The sequence below is a fragment of the Trichosurus vulpecula genome, chromosome 2, assembly GCF_011100635.1.
Source record: "Trichosurus vulpecula isolate mTriVul1 chromosome 2, mTriVul1.pri, whole genome shotgun sequence".
NCBI lineage: Eukaryota > Metazoa > Chordata > Mammalia > Diprotodontia > Phalangeridae > Trichosurus > Trichosurus vulpecula.
This window is the reverse complement of record NC_050574.1, coordinates 47,786,977-47,811,600: the sequence shown is the minus strand read 5'-3', so window position 1 is coordinate 47,811,600 and position 24,624 is coordinate 47,786,977. Positions and strand designations below refer to the sequence as shown.

At 42.4% G+C, this 24,624-nt stretch overlaps 2 protein-coding genes and 1 pseudogene across 2 annotated transcripts in view; 1 reads left to right on the top strand and 2 right to left on the bottom strand.

The window, feature by feature from the left end:
* Window positions 1–24,624, bottom strand: part of FHAD1 (forkhead associated phosphopeptide binding domain 1) — a 189,718-nt gene that overhangs the window by 19,522 nt on the left and 145,572 nt on the right. The window contains 5 exon segments of the mRNA XM_036745951.1: window positions 2,425–2,590; window positions 5,419–5,639; window positions 15,801–15,884; window positions 19,093–19,238; window positions 22,806–22,935. Of these exon segments, the coding sequence (XP_036601846.1) occupies window positions 2,425–2,590; window positions 5,419–5,639; window positions 15,801–15,884; window positions 19,093–19,238; window positions 22,806–22,935 (747 nt within the window).
* On the bottom strand, window positions 10,557–10,891 carry LOC118838610 (40S ribosomal protein S24-like). The gene has a single exon (XM_036745952.1). The coding sequence runs from the start codon at window positions 10,860–10,862 to the stop codon at window positions 10,557–10,559; it is 306 nt and encodes a 101-aa protein (XP_036601847.1). The 5' UTR covers window positions 10,863–10,891.
* On the top strand, window positions 11,086–11,878 carry LOC118839820 (annotated as a pseudogene).

The following is a 24,624-nucleotide window of genomic DNA, read 5'->3' as shown; positions in this document are numbered from 1 at the left end:
TGACTCTGGGAAAAGCACTTAACCCTAGTTTGCCTCATTTTCCCCAACTGTAAAATTGGGACCGTCCCCCTGGGTTTTTGTAAGGATCAAATGAGATATTTGTAAAGCATTTAGCACAGGGCCTGACACATAGTAAACACTAAATAAATGCTTCTTTTCTTCTTTCCTTCCTAAGGTCCTTCCCACCGCCAACATAACCAGTTTGGACAATCCCAGCTCTAACATTCTGTGTGCTCTCATGGGAGGGTCTGTCTCAGGCTTTTTTGGGGAGGTGCTGTTGTGCCCTAGTCATTATCCTACCTTCTCAATCAAAACCCATTTATAAAAGCTGTTGATATTAATTGACTAATTAATAATTAATTAATATTAATTGATAGGGGAGAAATGCCAACTTGTTAAATTATATCAGAGCATTCCACATAACCTTAATGAATGCATATTGATTAATTCTCCAGCACTTTCATTTCTATGGCACTACTCTCCTCAGTAAATTCCAATGGCTTCCTATTCCTCCTAAGATCGAATAGAAATAACTCTGACATTTAACATTCTTCACTACCTGGCCTCTACCTACCTTTCCTGACTCATTGCATTTGATGTCCCTCCATACACACTGTAGGCCAGCCGGACTATCTCCTATTAAGCCACTCCATCTCCTGACACCGTGCTTTTGTATAAGATGCTCCCCGTGTGTCCCTGAGATGTACTCCTTTTTTACCTCCATCTCCCACAGCCCCTATTTTGTTTCAAGGTTCAGTTCATGGACCACTTTCTGAACGGGGCATCTCCTGAGCCCCTGGGATGCTAGTGTCTTTCCCCCGAGTCAGCATGTAGCTATCTGATACATACCTACGTAGTACATCTCATCTCTAATGTTTAGTCCTCCAAGGGCAAGGACTATGTAATTTTTATCTTTGTCTCTTTAACTTTGGTGCAAAGCAGGTGTTTAATAAATGCTTGTTGAGCGATTGAATCAATCTGGAGCTGGTTTTTCCACCTCGTTTGTGTCCTGGAGCCCTCTGGCAGTGTCTGGTGAAGTTCAGAATCATGCTTTTAAATGTATAGAATGAAATTCATAGGCTTATAAAGGAAACCGATCATTTCAATTACAATCTATAGCCAGGAAGACTTTGATCAAGTGAGATCTCACGGCAGGCCTAATAATTACAGTAATTTGGAAGCAGTAATGAGCGTCAATGATATGTTTATCCACAACAACTGTAGAGTATGATATAGCTATGATTTTTACTGGTGACACAGTCCCAGGGCCTGGTCATACAGTTGTGGGTTGTTGGCTCCACATGTTGTTTGTCCTTCATTCTAGAAGAGGACCAATGACATCAGGAGGGTGACGTCTTGACTTGCAAGTGACTTGGATTTAAGTGAAGCAGGGCTGTGCAAAGTCACCAGCCTTACTTGCTCCTCTGGAATCATTGGAGTCCAGTGGCAAGACATAGGTCATGAGGACTGGCAATGTCCCTAGAGGCAGTGGGCCTTTTTAAGCTAGGATCTTTCCCAGGTCTCAGTCTGTCTGAGGCAACACCCTTTTAGTGATTAAAGGCTAGGTAAGAATTGTGCCTCCATTCATACTAAATTTCAGTTAGAGGCGAACAAAAATAACAATGTATTTCTTCCCCATCCAAGTTTGTGATCATTTTTAATTCTATCTATGGACCTTAGGTGAAGAATCCCTGATCTAAATGACAGAACTGTCTGCCCACCTTCAGGAAACTATCTCCTGATAAGGCTGAAATAAAGCTGGGAATTTATACATGACTGAGCAATCTGGAAAAGGCAGGAGGTGGCAGTAGGGTAGGGAGGAGCAGCTTTTGGACATTTCTCTACACTCCCTAAGGCAGAGAATGAGCCTCACTGTGGGGCAAACATCTCTTAGTGTCCCTGAACCTGGTTCTTAAGCTCCCTAGAGCAGCATAGGGAGGGTCACTGAACACATACACTTAGAGGTTTTATTTCTCAGGTTCAGATAACATCAGAGCTGGAAGGAAACACCCAGCCCCAAAGCCTCAATTTATAGATGATGGAACTGAGGCTCAGTGATGAATGGGGAGTGGGGGGGGTACCTTGCCCAAAGTCACACAGTACATAAGGCTTAAAACTATGAGGACTTGAGGCATCAACTTCCATCCACTAATTTCATTTGACAGAGGAGGAGACAAAGGTCCCAACTGGGGAAGGGTCTGGGCCAGGACCTCAAAGGTAGGAGAGCCAAGATTTGATCCCAAGTCAGAGGATCGTGGGTAGAGCTGGAAGTTACTTTGGAGGCCCTCTAGTACAAGCTCATCATTTTATAGCACAAAGGTCATAGGATTTGTTTATGGTCACTGGGTCATAAGTGTCAGAGGCGGGATTTGAACCCAGGTTTTCTGACTCTTTCTAAGTATGTTAGAGGTACTTGCCACTGACCTTCTGCTGCTTGATGGAGCGGTTCAGCTTCCTCTCCAGGCTGAGCTGCTGCTCAGTCCTCTCAAGGGCTTCCTTCAGCAGAGCTTTCTCTTCTGCCTCCTTGTAGATTTCATCTTCTAGTTTACCCAGCTGTGCCTCGTACAACTGGATGGGCACCTTACTCTGCCTGGCCAAAGAGAGAAACAAGGTCTCTTTCTTCTCCCCTCCTGTAGTCATTATGTCCCCAGTTTCCTCCCAGGAAGACCTCCTGGCTTGTGGCACAAGGCCTGTGGTTTCATAATGAACAGGGGGCTATGGCAGGAACAACAAAATTCCACAAACTGGCTCAGGATCTGATCCTCTAACGAGGCAGAGTGGAAGGGAATAAGCCTTTAGAGAGTGCCCACTACGTGCTAGGCACTGTGCTAAGTGCTTTACAATTATTTTCTCATTTGGTCCTCACAAAAACCCCAGGAGAGGTAGGTACTGTTAATGGATTAACCTCATTTTACAGATGAGGAAACTGAGGCACAGAGAGGTTAAGTGACTTGTCTGGGGTCACACAACTACTAAGTATCTGAGGTTGGATTTGAACTCAGGTCTTCCTGACTCCAAGATCGGTGCTCTAGCCACTTAGCTAAAGATCGAGGGTTGACCTTGAAGTCTGGAAACCTAGCGTTTGAGTCCTACCTCTGATGAGGATTAGACATGTGGAGGCAGAAGGGGAGACAGTGTGTAAAACCACTGGAATTAAAACCAGAAGACCTGAGTTTAAATCCTTGCTATTAACTAGCTGTTATGAAGGGGTTGCTAGTTAGTACGGCAGATAGAGCTTCGGGCCTGCAATCAGGAAGACCTAAATTTTCAAATCCAGCCTCAGACAGTTACTAGCTATATGACCCTGAGCAAGTTACTTAACCGCTATATGCCTCAGTTTTCCCATCTGTAAAATGGAGATAATAATCATACCTACCTCCTAGGTTTTTTGCGAGGACCAAATGTGATAATAATTGTAAAATGCTTAGTACAGTGCCTGACACATAGTAAGCTTTATATAAACATTATTATGATTATTACCTATAACATCTATGACTTTTGACAAGTGACTTCTCTTGGCTTTAGTTTCCTCATATATAAAGAGAGGAGGTTGGACTCCAGGGTCCCTTCTCTCCCTAGATGATGATACTATGATCTCGGGATGAGTCACCTAATGTCTCAGGGCCCCAGGCAACAGAGACTATGAATTACAGATGAATGACTGATCTGCGCCCTGGAGTTCCCCTCCCCAGTGAAATCCTAGGTTCAGACATTTTTATTCCCAGGTCCCTCCCAGTTCTGTCATTTTCTACTCTAGGGCTCCTTTCTATTCTGCTATTCTATGTCTGAAATTTCCTCCCACCACTAACATTCTAAGTTCTGAAGTATGTCCCAGTTCTGCCACTTTCCATTATGAGCTCTCCTCCCAGCTCTGATATTCTATACCTTGAGGTCCCTCCCAGCTTTCATAGTCTGGATTCTATGGTCCTTTTCAGCTCTTAATATTTGGAGGTTCCTCCATCAAGTCCACTGTTCTCTATTCAACGGTCCTCCCTGTGAGTTCTGACAAGTGTCTCGAGCTTTGAGTTCTTCCACCCTATGATCCACCGAGATGAGCTGGGCTACCTAGGCTCACAGTTTGGGTTAAACTTTGTGGTGCTGAACTTTGCATTCAACCTTCTTTTGAAGATAATTTTGGCCTTTTCTTCTAAGAGCCCTCAAGTCTATCCAGGAGGCCAACTGTCTTTGGGGAGTTGAGAACAGAAGATGATGCTCATGCATGGTGGGTATAAGTAGACCGCAAGGTATGACTTATGCATGAGAAGTGGTGCAGAAAACTAATTTGGCACATAGTAGGAGCTTAATAAATGCCTATTGACTGATTAAAAAAGGAGGTGAGCTGGTAAATGATGGCCACTCTTGAGTTGTACCTGTCTTCCTAATTTATTTAAAGGGGCAGAATGGGTCTTCTAGCTTGTTAATTAGATCTTTATCACAGGTATTCTTAACCTAAGGTCCTTTTGGTGGTTGCTTGGAGAGATTTAAGGAAGTTTGTAAACTTGGATGGAGGAAAAATACACTTTTTTTTTTCCAGTAATCTCTAACTGAAATTTAGCATTTCCTTTAATTATTTTAAAATGTTATCTAGAGAAGGGGTCCATAGGCTTCACCAGACTGCCAGAGGGATCCATGATCCAAAAAAAGGTTAAGAACCCCTACTTTGTCAGATCACATTTAATAAGTACCTACTGTGTGCTAGGGATTATGACAGGTGGGGTTGGTGTGTGAGGGGACAAAGATGAAGTGAGATAGTGCCTGTTTTCAAGTCCCTTACAACAGTCTTTCAAATGGGATATTTAAGGTAGGGCATAGATCAAGGAGAGATACAGGATGTGGCTAGGCAATGGAGGAGATGCCCACCTCAGGGACAGATGAGATCCAAATTGACACCACAAAAGACAGTGGAATTAATATCCAGCTCACCGCATTCATTCAGCATTTGCAAGTGATCTTCTTATCCCTACCCAGCACCTAGACTGCCCGATTGCCCGTATTCTTATGTGTGTGTGTGTGTGTGTGTGTGTGTATGTGTGTGTATGTGTTTTTGTGAGTGTGTGTATGTGTGTATGTATGCGAATGCATGTGAGTGTGTGTATGTGTGCGTGCGTGCGTGTGTGTGTGTATGCGAGTGTATGTGAGTGTGTGTATGTGTGTGTATGTATGTGTTTTTGTGTGTGTATGCAAGTGTATGTGAGTGTGTGTATGTGTGTGTATGTGTTTTTGCGAGTGTGTGTATGTGTGTATGTATGCAAATGTATGTGAGTGTGTGTATGTGTGAGTGCGTGTGTGTGTATGCGAGTGTATGTGAATGTGTGTATGTGAGTGTGTGTATGTGTGTGTGTATGTGTGTGTGTGTGTGTGTTTCCCCAAGATAAGGGACACAACTCTGAGGAAGTTTGTAAGAAACTTTCAGGGTACCTGAGCGCCTCGTTATCTCTTTCGTATTCTTTCAGAAGCTCCTCCTTCCGTTCCAGCCGGTTCTTGAGCTGGCTGATCTTTTCAAACACCAGGTCTAGGTCCCTCTGCCGAAGCTGGTTGACGTTTTCCCGCTCCTTCTGGGAAAGGTATTTCATGGACACGTGTCCCGACATATCCTTGATGTTCATTAGGCTGCTGAGGGTTTTGCTCATATCCATATACTACCGAGGAAAGCAGTTTGTCAGTTAGGGGGTTGGCTGAGAAATGATCATGACTCTTTGGGGGGAAAAAAAGGCCAATTTTCAATTCAGTCCCATTCAATAGACAATTACCAGGCACCTATGATGGTGTATCTGGGTGGCACGGTGGATAGGCTTCTGAATTTAGAGTCAGGAGACCTGAATTTAAATTTTGCCCTAGATGTGTATTAGCTGTACGGCCCTGGGGAAAAAATCATATAACCTCTCTTGGTCTCAGTTTCTTCATCTGTAAATAGGTTAATAAGCGCACCTACCTCCCAGGAAGAAATGAGATGACGTATGTAAAATGAACTGTGAACTTTAAAGCGCTGTATAAATGCTAGCTGTTATTATCTGTAAACGGCAGTAATAATTCTAATACCTTCTTTGCAGGGTCACTGTGAGAAGCGAATGAGATCGCATATAGAAAGCCCCCTGCACACTGGGAAAGCGCTTCTATGACTATTAGCTGTTATTATGAATACAAATGTTGGCATCCTAGAAGTGGCAGATCTGAATGTTGGAGTACTACGCTAAAGACGTCGTTGTTCAGTAATTCAGTTGTTCAGCCATGTCTGACTCTTCATGACTCCATGGACCATCACACACCAGGCCTTTTTATCCTCCACTTTCTCTCAAACTTTATCTAAGTTCATGTTTATTGTTTCCACGACACTATCATCCATCTCATCCCCTGTCATCCTCTTTTCCTTTTGCCTCCACTCTTCTCCCTATCAGGGTCTTTTCCAATGAGTCCCATCTTCTCATAATGTGGCCAGAGTATTTAAGCTTCAGCATCAGTATTTGTCCTTCCAATGAATAGTCTGAATTTACTTAAGTATTGACTGATTCGCTCTCCTTGCTGTCTAAAGTCTTCTCCAGCACCACGGTTCAAAAGTGCTGATTCTGCGGTGCTCAGTTTTTCTTATAATCCAACTCTCATAGCTGTACACTGCTACTGGAAAAACCACAGCTTTGACTATACTGACCTTTGTCGGCGAGGTGATGTCTCTGCTTTTTAGTCACTGTCCACATTTGCCAGAGCTTTTCTTCCAAGGAGCAACTTTTAATTTCATGGCTGCAGTCGGCATCTGCAGTGATCGTTGAGTCCAAGAATCTAAAATCTGACACTGCTTCTGGTTCTCCCTCTACTTGCCAGGACAGGATGGGACCAGTTGTTAAGATCTCAGTTGTTTGTTTTTGTTTTTTAATTTCAAGCTTCAAGCCAGCTTTTGCACTCTCCTCTTTGACCCTCACCAAGAAGCTTGTTCATCCTTCTTCACTTTCTGCCATGAGACTAGTATTGTCTGCATCTGAGATAGTTGACATTCCTCCCGGCAAGCTTAATTCCAGCTTTTGATTGGTCCAACCTCGCATTTCACATGACACATTCTGTATATGAGTTAAATAAATAAGGTGAACAACTGATTGGCTTAAGATTGGAAAAGGAATATGACAAAGCTATGTATTGTCACCTCATTCAACTTTTATTCAGAGGCTAAAGATACAAAGACAAAAAAACACTCCCAACAAAATCCCTCCCTTCAAGGAGTTTCCATGCTTCTGCTGGGAATTTCATTTGTCAGTCAGTCAATAAACATTTATTAAGCACCTACTATATGCCAGAGACTGTGTTAGGTACATTTAGATTGGTCTCACATTTTCTCTTGTTGCATAGCACAAACAGATGCTGGGACTGGGGCACTGGTCATCATCATGGCTACCAAAATGACCTTCCTAAGGAATGGGCCTGGCTGGGCTATTCCCTTGCTCTAGAGTCTCAGTGACTCCCCATTGCTTATAGGAGAAAATACAAACTCTTCATCTTCACATTTAAGGCCTTCCAAAATTGAGATTCTACTGACCAGTCCAGCCTTATTTTATACTATTTAACATCCTAATCAAATTAGGCTGCTGACTGTTCCCCAGACTTGATATTCCATCCTTGACCTCTGTATTCACACGAGCTGCTCCCAGGGCAGGAAGTTCACTCCCCCCTTGTCTCCATCTCTCACAAACCTGCCTCCTCTACCAGGAATCCAGCCTTGATTTCCCCACTTGGTAGCACTCATATTTTCCTGCATTCCTCTTAGAGAATACTTATTTTTATGTAAGTTTTATCCTTCCTCCTGCTGTCAGAAACACAACCTTCTTATGCTTTTGTTTTGCTTTGATGTCCCTGTCACCCGGCACAGTGCTTGGCACTTAAGAGATGTTAAAACTTCTGCTGAATTGTTGAATCAGTGACACTTCTAGCTCCATTCTTCCTTAGTCTTGTTCAGTAGTTTCAGTCGTGTCTGACTCTTTGTGACCCCATCTGGGGTTTTCTTGGCAGAGATATTGGAATGGTTTGCCATTTCCTTCTCCAGCTCATTTGACAGATGAGAAAACTGAGGCAAACAGGGTGAAGTGACTTGCCCAGGCTCACACAGCTGGTAAGTATCAGAGGTTGGGTTTGAACTCTGGTCTTCTGATACCAGACCCAGTGTTCTATCCACAGTGCCACCTAGCTGATGTAGTCCCAAAGAAGTGAGACCAAATAAGTGGAAAAGTATCTGGATTCAGGATGAGGAGCCCTAGGTTTGAGTCTTGGCTCCAAAACTACTCATCTATGCCACCTAGGGCAAACCACTTACCCTCTTCTCTCAGCCTCAGCTTTCTTATGCATAAAATGGGGACAATAACTCTTCTACTACCTACCTTTTGGGGCTGATATGAGGCAAGTAAACAGCAAATTTTAAATCCCTATAGAAAGGGAGATTCACCATCATCCTTTACCAGTATTATCACTCATTCATTCATTCATCCATCCATTCATTCATTCATTCATCCATTCATTCACTCATTTGCTTTTATTATTATTAGTAGTAGTATCTCCCAGGGAGTCAAGCAGAAAACTTACAGATTATTTATGTTGTAGGGAGAACAATGGTAGGCTGGGAGTCAGTAGATCTGGGTGCTCATCCTGGCTTGGCTATGAACTCACTATGTGACCCTCAGTGGGGAAGTTATTTTGTCTTTCTAGGACTCAGTCTTTGCAATTGTAAACTATTGGCCTGAGGAGCCTTTAAGGTATCTTCCAGTTTTGAAAATCAATATTCCACAGTCTCCTCTGGATCCCTCAGACCCCTCCCAGTGCTGACATTTCATACTCCAAGGTCTCTCTTTGACATTCTTGTATTCTATGTTCTCAACACTGACAATCTGTTCTAAGTCCTCAATCATGGTCTATGTTCTAAGGGCCCTCCCAGCTCTGACATTCTGTGTTCTAAGGACTCTTTCCAGCCCTGATATTCTGTGTTCTAAGGGCCCTCCCAGCTCTGACATTCTGTGTTCTAAGGGCTGCCCCCTCCCCCCTGCCCCAGCCAGTTCTGATATTCCATTATCACATAAGGTGACAACATTCACTCAGAATATCCAGTATCATGCAATACTTGGGCCAAATAATGAAGCCGAGCCCATTTCTAACCCCCACCCCCACCCCCTTGTGATCCTAAATGCTTCCTGTAGAGGCAGCTAATACAGACATAGCTCTTCTCAGCTGATGATGTGCTCCATAGACATTATCTCATTGAAAAAATAAGTGCCATCTATATTTTTGTTTTTCATCACACTCACTTCTGGACCCCTCTTCTCCACTGCCTGAGCTAAACCCTTCCTTTTAACAAAGAAAGCAGTCCAGTAAAAACAAAGGCCTCAGCGACTGTGACTCATAAACATTTGACTTTCTGTCCTGGCAGCCCTTTGAAGAGAGGAGGGTGCTATGATCACTATCTGTTTTCCAAGAAGAACATTAGTTTTGACAATTACCCAGAGTTTGGCCTCCTTTTGGCTTTCTTTTGGTTTATATTACTATAGGTAATTCTGTTGCTTGTTTGGAGTTTTTTGTTTTGGTCTTTTTGCTCTGTTCCAATTCATATAAATTGTTACTGCTTCTTTTGAATTTCTTTTGTTAGTCATTTCTTACAGTACAATAAAATTCCTTTATTTTCACATAGCACAGTTTGTTTAATCATTTCTCTCTTGATGGGCACCCAGGCTGTTTCTAGTTCTTTGCTACCACAAAAAGTGTTGCTAGCCACCCAAACCTACTGCCCCAGTGCCAACCTAGTGCTCCAAGCCACCACTCTTCCCAACTTTTATATTTCTGTTGAGGGATCCATCATCATTTTAGTCATATAGGTTCCCAACCTTGGAATCATCCTCAACTCTTCACCCAGCCTCATTTTCTCACCTCTGACCAGTTGCCAAGTCTTGCTGAGTCTGTGTCTACAATGCCTCTTGCACCTCATCTCCTCTCCACTCATGTAGCCACCACCCTAGTTCACCTCTTCACAGGACTATTGCAATATTTTTCCTAATCAGTTGCCTTGCCTCAAAATTCTTTCTCTAATCCATAGCCGCCAGACTGATAATTCTAAAGCAAAAGCCTAAAGATGTCATTTCTCTGCTTAGTACATTTCCGTGGCTCCCTATGACTTCTGGGTCAGAAATTCAGTCAGTTAGTTAGCATTTATTAAGCATCTACTATGTGCCCGGCACAGGGCTAAGTGCTAAACATTGGAGATGCAAAGAAAAGCTTTACAAAATAGTCCTTGATCTCAAGCAGTTCACAGTCTGGTTGGGGAGACAACCTGCAAAAGACTATGTTTAAACAATAGATTAATTTAAACAATAGATTAGGATGGTAATCTCAAAAGGAAGGTACTAAAATTAAGGAGGATTGGGAAAGGGTTCTTGCAGAAAGTAGGACTAGATGAGACTTTTTTTTTTGAAGTTTTTGCATAGTTTATTTATGCTCTGAGGAAAAATTATCTTCGCGGAGAAACATCATCCATAGTGCCTTTTAATCCTTTTTTCCAGCACCAACATTTGCCTCTGCTGTACCCCTGACTTTCTTCATTCTGTTCTACGTTCCTTTCGCTGCTTTCCTGATGTCTTTTTCTTCTCATACAGGCCATGTCTTGTAAGTCTGTGCTTTGGTTCATTTTTCTTTGCATAATCAAGGGAATGATAAATCATGCCAAAGCCTGTTGTTTTGCCACCACCAAAACAGATTCTGAATCCAAAGACAAAAATGATGTTTGGAGTTGTCTTGTACATCTTGGCCAGTTTTTCTCGAATTTCAGTCTTGGGCACTGTGGCCTTTCCAGGATGAAGGACATCTATAACCATCTGTTTACGCTGAAGAAGTCTGTTTGTCATGAACTTCCTGGTTCTGATGGTTACAGTGTCATTCACAGTGGTGGCCCGGCTCCTCGAGCAGCAGGAGAGGGAAAGGGGACTAGATGAGACTTAAAAGAAGCTGGATAAGCTAGGAATTGGAGATAAGGAAGGAAATCATTCCAGGAATGAGGGGCTGGGGGTGGGGAACAGCCAGTGAAGTTCTAGAGGGCAGTAGCAATCACTTGAACCTGAGTTAGAGGTAATGAGTCTGGTCTCAAAGTGGAGGTAAAACAGTCATGAAACAAAGGAATCCAAAGGATCCAAAGAAAAGAGCGGTTGTGATGGCTTGAGTATGAAACTATGGATGATAGTTTAAGAGAACACTTTGAAAAACGGGACATTTTCACAGATGGTGTGGTGATGAGACATCTCCAAACAAAATGTTCCAGAAGCTTTAGCTTTCTGACTTATTCTTATGTAAAAGAGACCAATGCAGTGAGGTGTGCTCAGCCTTAAGGCTGATGGTGAAATCAAAGAGAGCTATTTCTAGAGAGGATTCTGTGAAACCTGGTGCACGTCTAACCATGCAGAGATTTTTGTTGGTGGCATTAAAGAAGATACAGAAGAATATAATTTAAGAGACTACTTTGACCATGAAAGTTATGGAAGATTGACAGGGTGGAAAGAAGAAAGATTTGCTTTTGTTAACTAGATCATGATACGTATGACAAAATTGTTGTTCAGAAATATCATACTATTAATGGGAATAACTGTGAAGTGAAAAAGGCCCTTTTGGAGCAAGAAATGCGGGCTGCTGACTCACAAAGAGGTCATGGAGGTGGCTCAGGCAATTTTATGGGTCAAAGAGGAAACTTTGGAGGTGGTGAAGGAAACTTTGACCATGGTAGAAACTTGGTGGAAGAGGTAGTTATGATGGTGGTGGCGGCAGCAGAGGCAGTTATGGAGGTGGAGATGGTGGATATAATGACTTTGGTGTAGATGGTGGCAACCAGGATGGTTGTAGCATCAGAGTTAGAGAAGGGGACATACACTAGAGTAACAACAATGCTACTTGCTGCTACTGTGGCCATGTAAGGCCAATAACACCAGCACACAGGAGGGCTACTAGCACAGGTTCTTTCATCTGCTTTTCTAAGGAAAGCAACCTTAAGGGGTTTACAATCTCATTTTAATCAAACATACATATATCATTCACTTAGTTCAAGGGAAAAAAATCAGCACCCTGAACTTCAGAGCAAATACAAACAGAAATTACAAGCAGAAATTATAAACAGAGCAAAATAACACAAATCAACAGACAGGCTTCTATCTGTCTGATCAAGACATCACATACATAGTTACCAGAGAGAGAAGCACCAACATCTGGGTTCTCAAAGTCAGGGGGTTCCTTAATGGCTACCCAGAGTCTTCACACCAACACTCTTCCAATGAGTGTGCCCCAAACAAAATGCTAATCTCAGAGTATATATGAGCTTTTTCAGGGCCTAAGGACTTCACACCTCTCCAGGGCTTCATACCTCTCATGACCTAATTAGCAAAAGGGTGTGGGCCTTCTTACAAACAAAGGCAAGGCTCAGTCAAAGGCAGTTCCTTGCCTTAGTGCTAAGAAGCACTCCAAAAGAAAAAAAAAAACCAGCAAACAGTCCCACTTTGCTTGCCCTTAGAACTAGCTATGACATAAAGGCAAAAATTATAGGACTTTACCATTGGTTGGATATGAGGGGAGGGGTGAAAGAGTGTGAGGAGTCAGGGATGACATTTTGCAATACTGGGTGACTGAGAGGATGGTGGTACCCTTGAGTAATAAGGAAATCAGGAGAGAAGAAGGTTTAGGGGAAAAGATAATGAGTTCATCCAGTTCAGATGTCCAATAGGAGGTTAGAGATATAAGAATGCAAATTAGAAAAGAGGTTAGAGATGGACAAATATGTCTGAGATCAGAGAATCATCAGCATAGAGATAATAATTGAAAACATGGGTGGTGAGATCCCAAAGCTAAAGAGTAAGGTGTGAGAAGAGAAGAAGCCCCAAGATAGAGCACTGGGGGAATCTAGCAAAATAAACACAGAAGGAGTGGTCAGACAGGTAGGAGAACCAGGAGAGAGCAGTGTCACAAAACCTAGCTAGAAAAGACTAATGAGGAGAAAAGAGTGATTGACAGTGTTGTCAAAAGTTGCAGAGAGGGGCTGCTGGGTGGCGCAGTGAGTAGAGCACTGGCCCTGGAGTCAGGAGGACTTGAGTTCAAATGTGACCTCAGACACTTGACACATATACTAGCTATGTGACCTTGGGCAAGTCACTTAATCCCAATTGCCCTGCCTTCGCCCCTCCAAAAAAAAAAAAGAATAACGAAAGTTGCAGAGAGGTATAAAAAAGTGAGGATTGGGAAAAAGGCCATTGGATTTGGCAATTAAAATAATATTGGTAATTTTGAAGAGAGTAGTTTCAGTTGAACGATGAATCTGGGAGCCAGAGTGGATGCAGAAAGTAAAGAAGAGAATGAGAGGAGAGGAAGTAGAAGTGGCAGTGGCTACTGCAGACAGCCTTCTCAAGGACTTTAGCCACTAAAGGCAAAAGAGATATGGAATGACAGTGAGAATTCCCAATTTCCAAATCTGTTCCTTGTAATGAAACTAATTAGTTAAACAGCCACCTGATTACTGGCACTTTATCTCTGGCCTGCTGTTTCGTCATTCTCAGGTTAGAGATTGGCTCAGTAAAATTCTGTTAACAACAGTTAGTGGGGATGGATGGAACAAATGAAGGTTTTTTGAGGATGCAGAGGATGACACAGGTATGTTTGTAGAGAGGGAAGCAGCCAGTAGATAAGGAGAGACTGAAGATAATCGAGAGAGTGGGAATGATAGAGGTGGCAGTGTGCTGGAGGAGACAGGATGGAACGGGATCACTTGTGCAGGCAGAGGGGTTTGCCTTAGCAAAGAGAAGGGTCACTTCATTATGTGAGACAGAATAAAGGAGGAGACAATGAGAAAAGGCATCTGAGTGATGTGAGATGAAGAGAAAGGGAGAAGAAGCAGCTTATGGCAAATGGCCTTGATTTTTTTTTTTTTTTTTGGTAAAACATGAAGAAAGGTTCTCAGCTGAGAAAGGTCAGAGAAGGGGAGCCATGAGAGAATGTAAGCTTCTTGGCGGCAGGGATTTTTTCTTTTTTTCTTTGTATCCCCAAACAAGGACTGAACGGTGTCTAGCAATAGTCGATGCTTAATAAATGCTTGCTGACTGATTGCTACAGACGTCTTTGGTACATTTTGAACTTTTGTTTCTATCTTTAATCCCTTTAGCTGGCTGTAGATGCCTGGTTGTAGGATCACTGGGTGAAAAGTATGTTCAGTTTAGTCAGTTTTCTAGCTGTTTTCCACAATAACTTACCAATTCAGAGCTTCAACAAAACAAAATATCACTGGGCCCATTTTCTCATAGCCCCATTCAGCATCAACCATTTCCATCTTTTTGTCATTTTTTGCTAATTTTCTGGGCATCAGGTGAAACCTCAGGTTTGTTTTAATTTGCTTCTCTCTTATAATTAGTGATTTGGGACACATTTTCACAAAAATTCATGGTTAGTGTCTAATTTTTTTTGAAAACTGTTTATATGAGGGGCAACTATGTGGAGTAGTGGTTAGAGCATTGACTCTGGAGTCAGGGAGACTCAAGTTCAAATTTGGTCTCAGACAGACACTTACTAGCTGTGTGTCTCTGAGCAAGTCCCTCAATCAGGATTGTCTCTTTAAAAAAAAAAAGGAAAGAAAAGAAAATCGTTCATATCTTTTGACCACTTATCTATATAGGGTCTTATATATGTTGATTCCCTACATATCTTGGATGTAAGGCTTTTATCAGCGATCCCAGAATCTGAGAGTTGGAAGGGAGCACAGCAGCCATGTCGTCTAACACAAGAATCCCTATTCTTCTCTGCTCTTGATAGTTGGTGCAATTTTTTCTCACTCTACGGTTTCTCTTCTCATTCTATCTGCACTGGTTTTGTTTCTACAACAGTTAATATTTTGTGTTGTTGCATAATTAAAATTGTCTGCTTTGTCTTTTATGATCACTTCTATTCATTCTTTAGTAAAGAATTTTTCCTCTAGTTATTGTTGTACACAGGTACTTTCTTTTACATGCTTCCATTTTTCTTTTTCTAATGATGTGACCCTTTACAAGCAGGTTGAACAACTATTTGGAGCTTATTGTGCTATATGGTATAAAATGCCAATCTAAACATAATTTCTGCCAAGTCACTTTCCAGTTTTCCCACTAGTTCTTTTCAAACAGGGAGTAAATTACATTCTTAGGTGAAACAAGCATTTTTGTTTTTCTGGTCTCTTCATGGATCTACTTTTAAAAAATTGTTTAGCCTGTACCAAATAGTTTTAATGATAATTATTCAACAATATAGGTTGAGGCAGGATAATTCTATGTCCCCTAAGTTCCTACATATGTATTTCTCTTGAGATTCTAGGTCTCTTTTTTTCTTTCCCAAATGAATTTTGTTATTGTTTTGCCTAGTTTTATAAAGTACTCCCTTATTAATTTCATTGACTTAGCACTAAATCTGTAGATTAATTTTGGTAGTATCCTATCCAAGAGCACTTATTTAAGTCTTCCTTTATTTCTGTATGCTTTATATACATGATCTTATTTGATGCTTACAACAACCTAATTAGGTAAGTAGTACAAGTATTCTCATTATCCCCATATTACAGATGAGGAAACTGAGGCTTGGAAAGAATTTAAGTGACTTGCACAAGCTCACACTGGTAGTAAATGGCAGAGCTGGATTTGTACCCAAATCTCCTGAGTCTAATTAAAGCCTTTTTTAAAAAAAATGTCTTCCATGGCAAACAAGTAATTTGGAATTTAAGTTAAGATGTCATATATCCTACATTCAGTTCATAGTTCTAGCAGGTGTTTACTGTTTTTTTTTCTTCCACATACCAGCTTCTCACTGAGGTCTAGAGCCTCAGCTGCATCCAGCCTTGCTGACCTCTCTGCAGATGGGCTGGGAAGGTGATTTGGGGGCTGAAATGAGAAGAATTTTTTTTAAAAAAATACATCTTAGCATTTAGTTTGAATTTTTTATAATCAAAGGGCCCGGAACTGTGGGGTTACCAGAAAGTCTCCCAAACACTGGAACTTGGTCCCATTCCCCTATTTTTTTATATTCTCAGATATAAATAATGCATTCTTATATTATCAAAAATACTGCATTTCTCAAAATGCATTCTTATGCTTCTTTATGGCAAAAACATAACATCAAGGGGGCTTAGCTAAGTCATAAAAATTTGGGTGCATCTATGGCCACAGCTGTCCATCTGACAGCATGCTATATGCTATATGGAGAATATTTTGTCTCTGGAGCCCAAAGACCTGGGTTTGAATCCTGACTGGCACTTTCAAGTTTGGCATGGTAGATAAGAGTGCTGAGCCTGTAGTCAGGAAGAATTAAATTCAAATCCTCCCTCAGACACTTACTAGCTGCATGGCTCTGGCCAATTCACTGAGCTTCTCTCTGCCTCAGTTTCCTTATCTGTAAAATAAGGATAATAATAACACCTACTTGTGAAGAGACTCATATGAGATTAACTTCTACATATAAATGCTTTGTAAGGTCTGATGTGTAACATAAACATTAGCTGTTATTATTCATAGGATTATTGTTTTAGAACGGCTCTGCAGAGGTCATTTAATACCTCCTGTATACTTTGCAGATAAGAATAGTGAGGCTTAAAAAGTTAAAGTGGCTTGCTGTGGATTATCCATGTAGTAGGGAGCTGGGCCATGCTCCAACTCAAGCCCTCTGATTCTCTGTCCAGGACTTTTCCTATTGTAATATTCTCTTCTCTAGGTCTGTTTCCTCCTTTGTAAAAAAGGGGTGGACTAGATGGATCGTATATCTCCCAGGTCACTTTCAGCTTTAAATTCTCCTAACTTCCTAGGACAAATCGATTTTCTCAGGGGCATAATGAGGGTTTTTTTTTTAAACAACCTAGCATCTGCCCCATTAAATAACCAAGCTGATGGAATGAAAAACTCCACTAATCGGCTAATGCTAATGACCACAAATTACCCTGCTAAATCTTCTGAAAACAAAATCTGGGTTTAAGGATTCACTATGGGAGGTGTTTAACACCCAGCACTTTTCTTTGCCTAAATTACCAGTCTCGGTGACATCTTACAAAAAGATCCAATGAAGGAAAATGATGGCCATGAGTTAAATGGTGTAGCAGTTGTGGCTACACTGATATAATCCCGGGATCCCAGGATGGAAGGAGGCTTAGAGATGATCTCTCTTGACCTTCTCATTGGAGAAATCACCCAGTAAGTCGGCAGGTTACAAAGGCAGCCCAGATCCCGTTTGGGCTTTACCATTTACAACGTAGTTCCGCCTCCCAACAACCCTGTGTGGAGGCAGGGCAAGGAAACCCAAGCTAGGAGCGAATAGTGTTTATTAAGGGATTACATTGTATCAAGCAATGCCCCCATCTGCTCCATAATTGCACGTATCCAGCTACAAAGTAGCACTCTCTTCCTCTAAGATAATGCTTCTCAAATAACAGCTATTACATGACAGTACATACCTAGACATAAATATCGATGAAGGGGTTGTAGGGTTGGGGGAACTCCCAGTATGGGATATCCCTTTACCACCACAGACTCCCAACCCTAGTCATGGCTTAACAGGCCACTGGGTCACAGGATCACATGGATTTGGGGTTGGAATGGAGCTCAGACAGAGGTAAGCTAGCCCAACCTCATTTTACAGAGAAAGAAAAACCGAGAACCAGAGAGGGAAGATCACATAGCCAGTAAGTGGCAGAGTTAGAATCTGAACCTAGGACCCCTGATTTCAAATCCAGCCCTCTTATCACTAAAGATCTAAGTCCTAAAACCACAAAACACTTAAGAGACTTGCCCAGGGTCACACCGCTAGTAAGTGTCTGAGGCTGGATTTAAACTCAAGTCTTCCCGACTCCAGGCCCCGAACTGCACCGCTTAGATGGCCACAGACTTGCCTGTGGAGGAGCCCAGATTCAGAGGCTGCGTAAGTTTGGAGAGTCAGCCTCTAGATGAGGATTTGTTTTAGGCATGGCAACTCATAACAGCAATAACAGCTATCATTTATCTAGTGCTTGCTGTGTGTCGGGAATTACGCTAAATAATTTGCAATTATTACCTCATTTGAGACTCACAACAACCTGGGAGGTGGGTGCTGTTGTGACTCCAATTTTACAGATGAGGAAACTGAGGCAGGCAGAGGTTAAGTGATTTGCCCAGGGTGGCAAGCAAGTATGATGACAGCATCTATTAATGTACGGGCAGGGGAGAGAAGGAGGCCATCTATGTTGGTGGAGGCACAACCTACAACAAAAATATTTTCAGTTTGGTACAGAGCATTTGGAATCAGAGATTTCTAGAGACACGAATCTGAATCCCTGTTCTGCCACTTACTTACCTTTGGTGACTTTAGGCAAATTGCTTCATGTCTCTGTTCCTCGGTTTTTTCATCTATAAAATGAAGGTGTTGGACTAAATGGTCTCAGAGGCCCACCCTAGCCATACATCTACAATACTATATAATCTTGGGTCTACTACTTTCTGCCTGTGTGGCCTTGAGCAAGTCACTTGTCCAAAATAAAAAAATTGGACCAGTTGACTTCCTTTCCAGCTTCAAATCTATTATCCTAAATTAGTTTATGCTGCCTTCTGAACATTGTGCAGACCCTCAGCCTACTGTCAAAAAAATTCAATTCAACTTTGAGTATTTAATAAGCTTCTGTGTGTCGGGATATTCTGCTAGGTGAAAAAGGTAAAAATCAAAAAGCATCTACCATCCAGGTACTTACATACTAATAAGAAAAAATGGGTCTGTTCTTGGGCATTTGTCATCATCCAAGCCAAGACCTAAAAATTGGTCATTTGTGCCTTTAATAATTAAGGTAGGCAGGACAGGCTTTAGCATTAAAAGGGCCTTTAGAGATAAGCTAGTCCAACCCCTCATTTTAGAGATGGGGAAACTGAGGCAATGAGAAATGAGTTCCTCAAGGTCACACAACTAATAAGTAGCAAAGCTGGGATTCAAATCCAGGCCCATTGACTCAGAAACCAATACTCTGCCTGTTCCTCCAGTTGTCACAGAGCAGAGGACCACATGGCCCACTGCACATGGCCTCATCCAGGTTTGATGCTCTCCTTTTGGTTTCTCATTCTCCATGACTCCTGGGCCTACCAAAGAGTGAAGTGGTTTGCTTCCCACTCTGAGATCGATGTTTGGCAGAGATGGTAAGCTTGGCTCCTTCTCTATCATTTTGGCATTTTTCCCCAATTTAGGCTTCTTAGATTCTGGAAGTGGCTCCATCCCTGTGTCTCTGGCATCTGTGAAAAGACAGAACACATTCAGGGGCAAGAGCTTAATGTGAGATCTTATCTTAATGAAAAGAACAACTTTTCATTTGTTCTTCTCTGCTCCAGAATACATTCTCAGTGTGAAGATGCACATCCTTCAAGAATTTTCTTCTAGAAAGGTTGAAAGCATTCACACAATCATTGGAGGTGGAAGGGATCAGAAAGGCCATCCAGTCCAGCCTGTATTCCACTAAGAATTACCAATACATGGTTGTCTGCTTCTGCTTCAAGCCCTCCAGTTATGGGAGAAGATATAAGCAGATTGGGGGCAGCTAAGTGGTACAGAGAATAGAGCTCTAAGTCTAGAGTCAGGAAGACCTGAGTTCAAATCCAGCCTCAGATGCAGTATGTGTGACTCTGGACAAGTCACTTGACCCTGTTTGCCTTGGTTTACTCATCTGTAAAATGAGAGAAGGAAATGGCAAACCACTCCAGTATCTTTGCCAAGAAAACTCCAAATGGGGTCACAGAGAGTTAGACATGGCTGAAATGACTGAACAAAAGCAAATAAGCAGGTTGCAATCATGAAATCAATGGTGAGTTGTCTTACTGACCTGGGCCAAGAATCATAGCTATAATATATAGCTGGGAAGTCATCTAGTCCAACCCCCTTAACATAATGAGGAGAAGAGTGAGGCCCCAAAAGAGGAACTAACTTGCCCAGGGTCATACAGGTGATAAGTAGCAGTGCCAGCATTCGAACCCAAATCCTCTGACTCTAATTCTAGCACACATGATGCTTCTAACTTATGCTGGCTCTGAAATAACATTTTTCTAATGGTCTTGGGACCTGTGATTTTGTCAGTGTGGGGACTCTGCCCACCTGTGTTGCATATCCTCTTTATATTACTCTATGTACAAATGTCCCCCTGATGGAACGTAAGCTTTTTGAGGACAGAGAATGTTTCATTTATGTCTTTGCATCCTCAGTACCTCGTACATAGTAGGTTCTTTTTTTGGGGGGGGGGGGAAGCAAGGCAATTGGGGTTAAGTGACTCACCCAAGGTCACACAGCTACTCAGTGTGTCAAGTGTCTGAAGTCGGATTTGAACTCAGGTCCTCCTGACTCTAGGGCTGGTGCTCTACTTACTGTGCCACCTAGCTGTCCCACATAGTAGGTTCTTAATGACTTATTGCTTCATAAATGCCTGTTGAGCCAGTGTGGGGGCTCACACCTATAATCCTCTGCTGGGGAGATTGATTGAGCTCTAGAGTCCTGAGAGGCATGTAGTAGGCCTAAAGCTAGTTGGGTGTTTGGACCAATATGATAAACCTCTGGGAGCCAAAGGTTGTTGTTGTTTGTCTTTTGTTCTGGAAAAAGATCAGTGACATCGCGAGGGTGATGTCTAGACTTGTGAATGAATTGGATTTAAGTGAGGCAGAGCTGTGCAAAGTTGTCAGCCTCACTCTCTCCTCCAGAGTCATTGGAATCCAGACAAAAATCGAGATGACTGGTAATGGCCCTGGATGAAGTGGGAGACCAGGGTGCCAAAGGTGGGGGACAGGGTGCAAACTGGCCTTAGTTGGAAAAATGCAGCAGGTCCAAGCTTTCATGCTAATTGGGATTGAGTATGTGAATGAATGGTCACTGCGTTTCTAGTCACAGCCAGATAGGGACACCCAGTCTCAAAAAAGAAAACAAACCCCAAACCCTGTTGATTCACTGATTGACACAGATCACACATAAATTGAAACGCACCTGAGTAGAGGGTCTTCACGAGTTTCTGTGGCTGAAGGTTGTCACCCTGCCCCCAGCCTCCTTACAGGAGCCTTTCTGAATTTAATTAACCTGGTCTTTGGATGACTGACATCTGATTCGTTTAGGAGATAAGATGGGTAAAGTGCTTTGTAAACCTCCAAGTACTATAAAGAGCTATCATCATCGTCATCATCATTTTTATTATCATTGTCATTAGATTGTAAGTTCCTTGAGAGCAGGGATTTTCTTTTGCCTCTTTTTGTATTCCCAATGCTTTTGTATCCTTAGTGCCTGGCATATGCTAGGAATTTAATAAATGTTCATTGAATCGAATTGGATTGCTGTTATATTTGCCTTTCCAGCTTGGTAGGGATCACGGGAACCTGTGCCCCATTAGCAGATCCTCAGAGAAGAACTCAAGGTCATCCCCATGCTAAGATGAGAAATCAGAACATTTAGACATTGCCACTAATCCAGTTCTGAAACAATGCAAAGCTTTGTGTAAATCCCTTGGGGGCATGGGTCACATCTCTTGTCAATTGAATTAACTATAATTCACATCGGTTATTTCATCTCACTTAACTGAACGTTCCTGAAAGAGAAAAAAAAAGTAGGTGCCTTAATACCCGTTTTGCTTAGAGCAAAACTGAGGTACTTGACCAGGTCATCTGGTAATGGAGATGGCCCTAGACTTCAAATTTTCTGGTTTTCTGACTCCTATCCCACCATATTCTTATTATAAAAGCCCAGTATTTTAAGATAACAACCCAGATAAGTGTACTTTAAAAGCTTAGTTCCTCTGAATACAGGATTGCACAAGAGACTCAGGAATAGCAAAATTGCAGATGACCCAGAAAGCCCATAGAGATGCACAGTGGGTATCTAACTAGATGACAGCCTGTTGCCTGTGTTGAATTAGACCTTAAGTTTTTGAGTTGGAAGGGGTATTAGAGGTCATTGAGTTCAAGCCTCTCATTTTAAAAAGGAGGAAACTGAGGCCCAGAAAAATGAAGTGATATATCCTTGGTCATCCATCTGGTAAGAACCTGAGGTAGAATTAGAACCCAGGTCTTCCTGACTGCAAGGTCGGTGCTTTAGCCACTAGACCACACCGCCTTGTGCCCAAGGAGTGACAGGGGACATCATGAAGGATATGTATGACTGCAAAAGATATGATCAGAAAAGAAGATGGGTTTAAGTGACAAAAATGAGGATTAAGATATTAACAGAGTCACAGAAACTTGGAATGGGAAGAGACTTCAGTGACCATCTGGCCCCAGCAGGGCCTAAAACGTCCCTGCTGTAATATACTTGACAAACGGTCATCCAGCCATTGCTTAAAGACCTCCAGGGAGGGCAAACCCCACGACAAATGAGATACACTAGGCACTTGACAAACCTGTGTCACTGTTAACTATTACTATTACCTCTCGGAACCAGACACATCCTACTTCTGGATTGCTCTCTTTGCTAGGAAGTTTTTCCCAAAAAGAAGCCCAAACTGGCCTCTGCCTTTTCTATTCATTGCTCCTAGTTCGGTCCTTCGGGGCCAAGCAAAACGGGCCTAATTCCAACAGGACCCTTGAATGGTATGAATGGCCTGTTAAAAAAAAAAACCTGAGCAGAGAAATCTACTGGCTGGGAGGCTTTATGGAAACACATGGCTAAGTATTCTTAGCATAGGACAGGAGAGTAAGGGATAGGCTGTGATTGGCACCAGTGAAAGGTGCACCCACATTGGTGAAGTCACAGCTTCACTGAAAAAGTATTTGACCCTTGAGAATGAGGGCAGGGAATAAATGACCATGAGGGCTCAGAGAAGAAACAGGGAAACTTACTTGGACCAGGGGTCTTTTCCAGTTCCTTGATTTGCTCCCGTAGTTCGGACAGGGCCTTTTTCTGGCGCTGAATGGTTTCCTCATGTCGAAGCCCTTTGCATTTAGTCCCTAGTTCAATGAAGGATGAAGCCTGTGTTTTGGAATTATGAAGAGATTGACTTTATTCTAGATGAGAATTATCTCACTCTCCAAAAGCCACAACAGTCCTACTTCATAGGAGACACACTGTCTCTGAGCACATGAAAAATAGCATCATAGGCACTTTAAAGAAGAGGGGAAGGCTCAAGCTGAGACAGCAAGGCGGCACTGTGGAGGAACTTTATCTTTCCTGGGCACCCAAAGGAGGCTCTGTGCTGCCATTCCAGGGCTCACTGGGGATGCAATATGGTGGAGGGACAAAAGCCTTGAGTTTGGAGTTACAGAATCAGATTCAGAGATGGAACGGACCTTTGAGGCCATTGAGTTCAACCCTCTTATTTTAAAGACAAGGAAATTGAAGCACAGAGAAAACTCAGGGTCACATAGCTAGCAAGCATCTGAGGCTAGATTTGAACCCTTGTCTAACTGATTCTGAGTCCAGCATTGAAATAATAGGCAGCACAGTGATTACAATGCTAGGCTTGGGATCAGGAAGACTTGAGTTCAAATCCAACCTTAGGCCCTTACTAGCAGTATGACCTTAGGTAAGTCACTTAACTTCTGTCTGCCTCAATTTTCTCAACCGTAAAACAGGGACAATATTTACACCTACTCCTAGTCATGTCATGAGGATCACATGATATAATATTTGTAAAGCTCTTAGTAGACACATAGTAGGTCCTTAATAAATGCTTATTTCCTTCCCTTCCCTGGGACAGCTAGGTGGCACAGTGGATAGAGTGCTGGTCACTAGACTCAGGAAGACTCATGAGATACTTTGTAGCTGTGCGACCCTGGACAAGTCACTTCACTATATTTGCCTCAGTTCCTCACCTGTAAAATGAACTGGAGAAGGAAATGGCAAATCACTCCAGTATATTTGCTGGGCAAACCCCAAATGGGGTCATGAAGACACAACCACACACATCCCTTTCCCTAGTTAGCTTGGTGCAGGGTGAAGGATGCAGGATGAAACCCTTCGCTTGCTTAGAGAGTCAGGAGGACTTGGGTTCAAATGCAGGCTTGACTTGGAGCAAGTTCTTTTCCCTCCCTAAGCTTTCGATTTTCTCCTCTGTAGAATGAGGGGGCCATACTTGATGCTCTCTCCAAAGTTCTTTCCTGCTCTCACTTCTGCGACCCCCAAAACGCATGGCTTTCTTGGGGGGAGGGGAACGTCAAGCCTCATGGCCGATGGCCACTGGTGGGAAGCCGAGAAAACAATTCCACTCCCCTGAAAAAGCCGCTGATACCTTATTTTGATTAATTGATTAAAACTGATTAAATGAATTGATTAAATTTGATTAATTGACTATTCCAGGTTTTCTGAGCCTCTGAAATCAGATGATTTCAGTCTCCGTCCTTTTGGTACCCAAACATGGAGCCTTCATTCTACAATCCTTTGGACTAATGCCTTTGGCAAAAGCCTACCTCCTGAATGATGACCACAGCCCTGCTCTGCCTGCTTGCTGACTGTGGATGAAGTTCTTTTTGCTGTTGTTGTTCAGTCATGAACATGTCTGACTCTTCATGGACCACAGCATGCCAATACTGTCCCTTGGGTTTTCTTGGCAAAGACCATGGAGAGGTTTGCCATTTCCTTCTCCAATGGATTAGGGCAATTAGAGGTGAAGTGACTTACCCAGGGTCACACAGCTAATGAGAGTCTGATATGGGATTTACT

Bases quoted from the DNA above. Each gene is read 5' to 3' on its own strand.
- LOC118838610 (XM_036745952.1), bottom strand. From the start codon at position 10,862: ATGACAAACAGACTTCTTCAGCGTAAACAGATGGTTATAGATGTCCTT.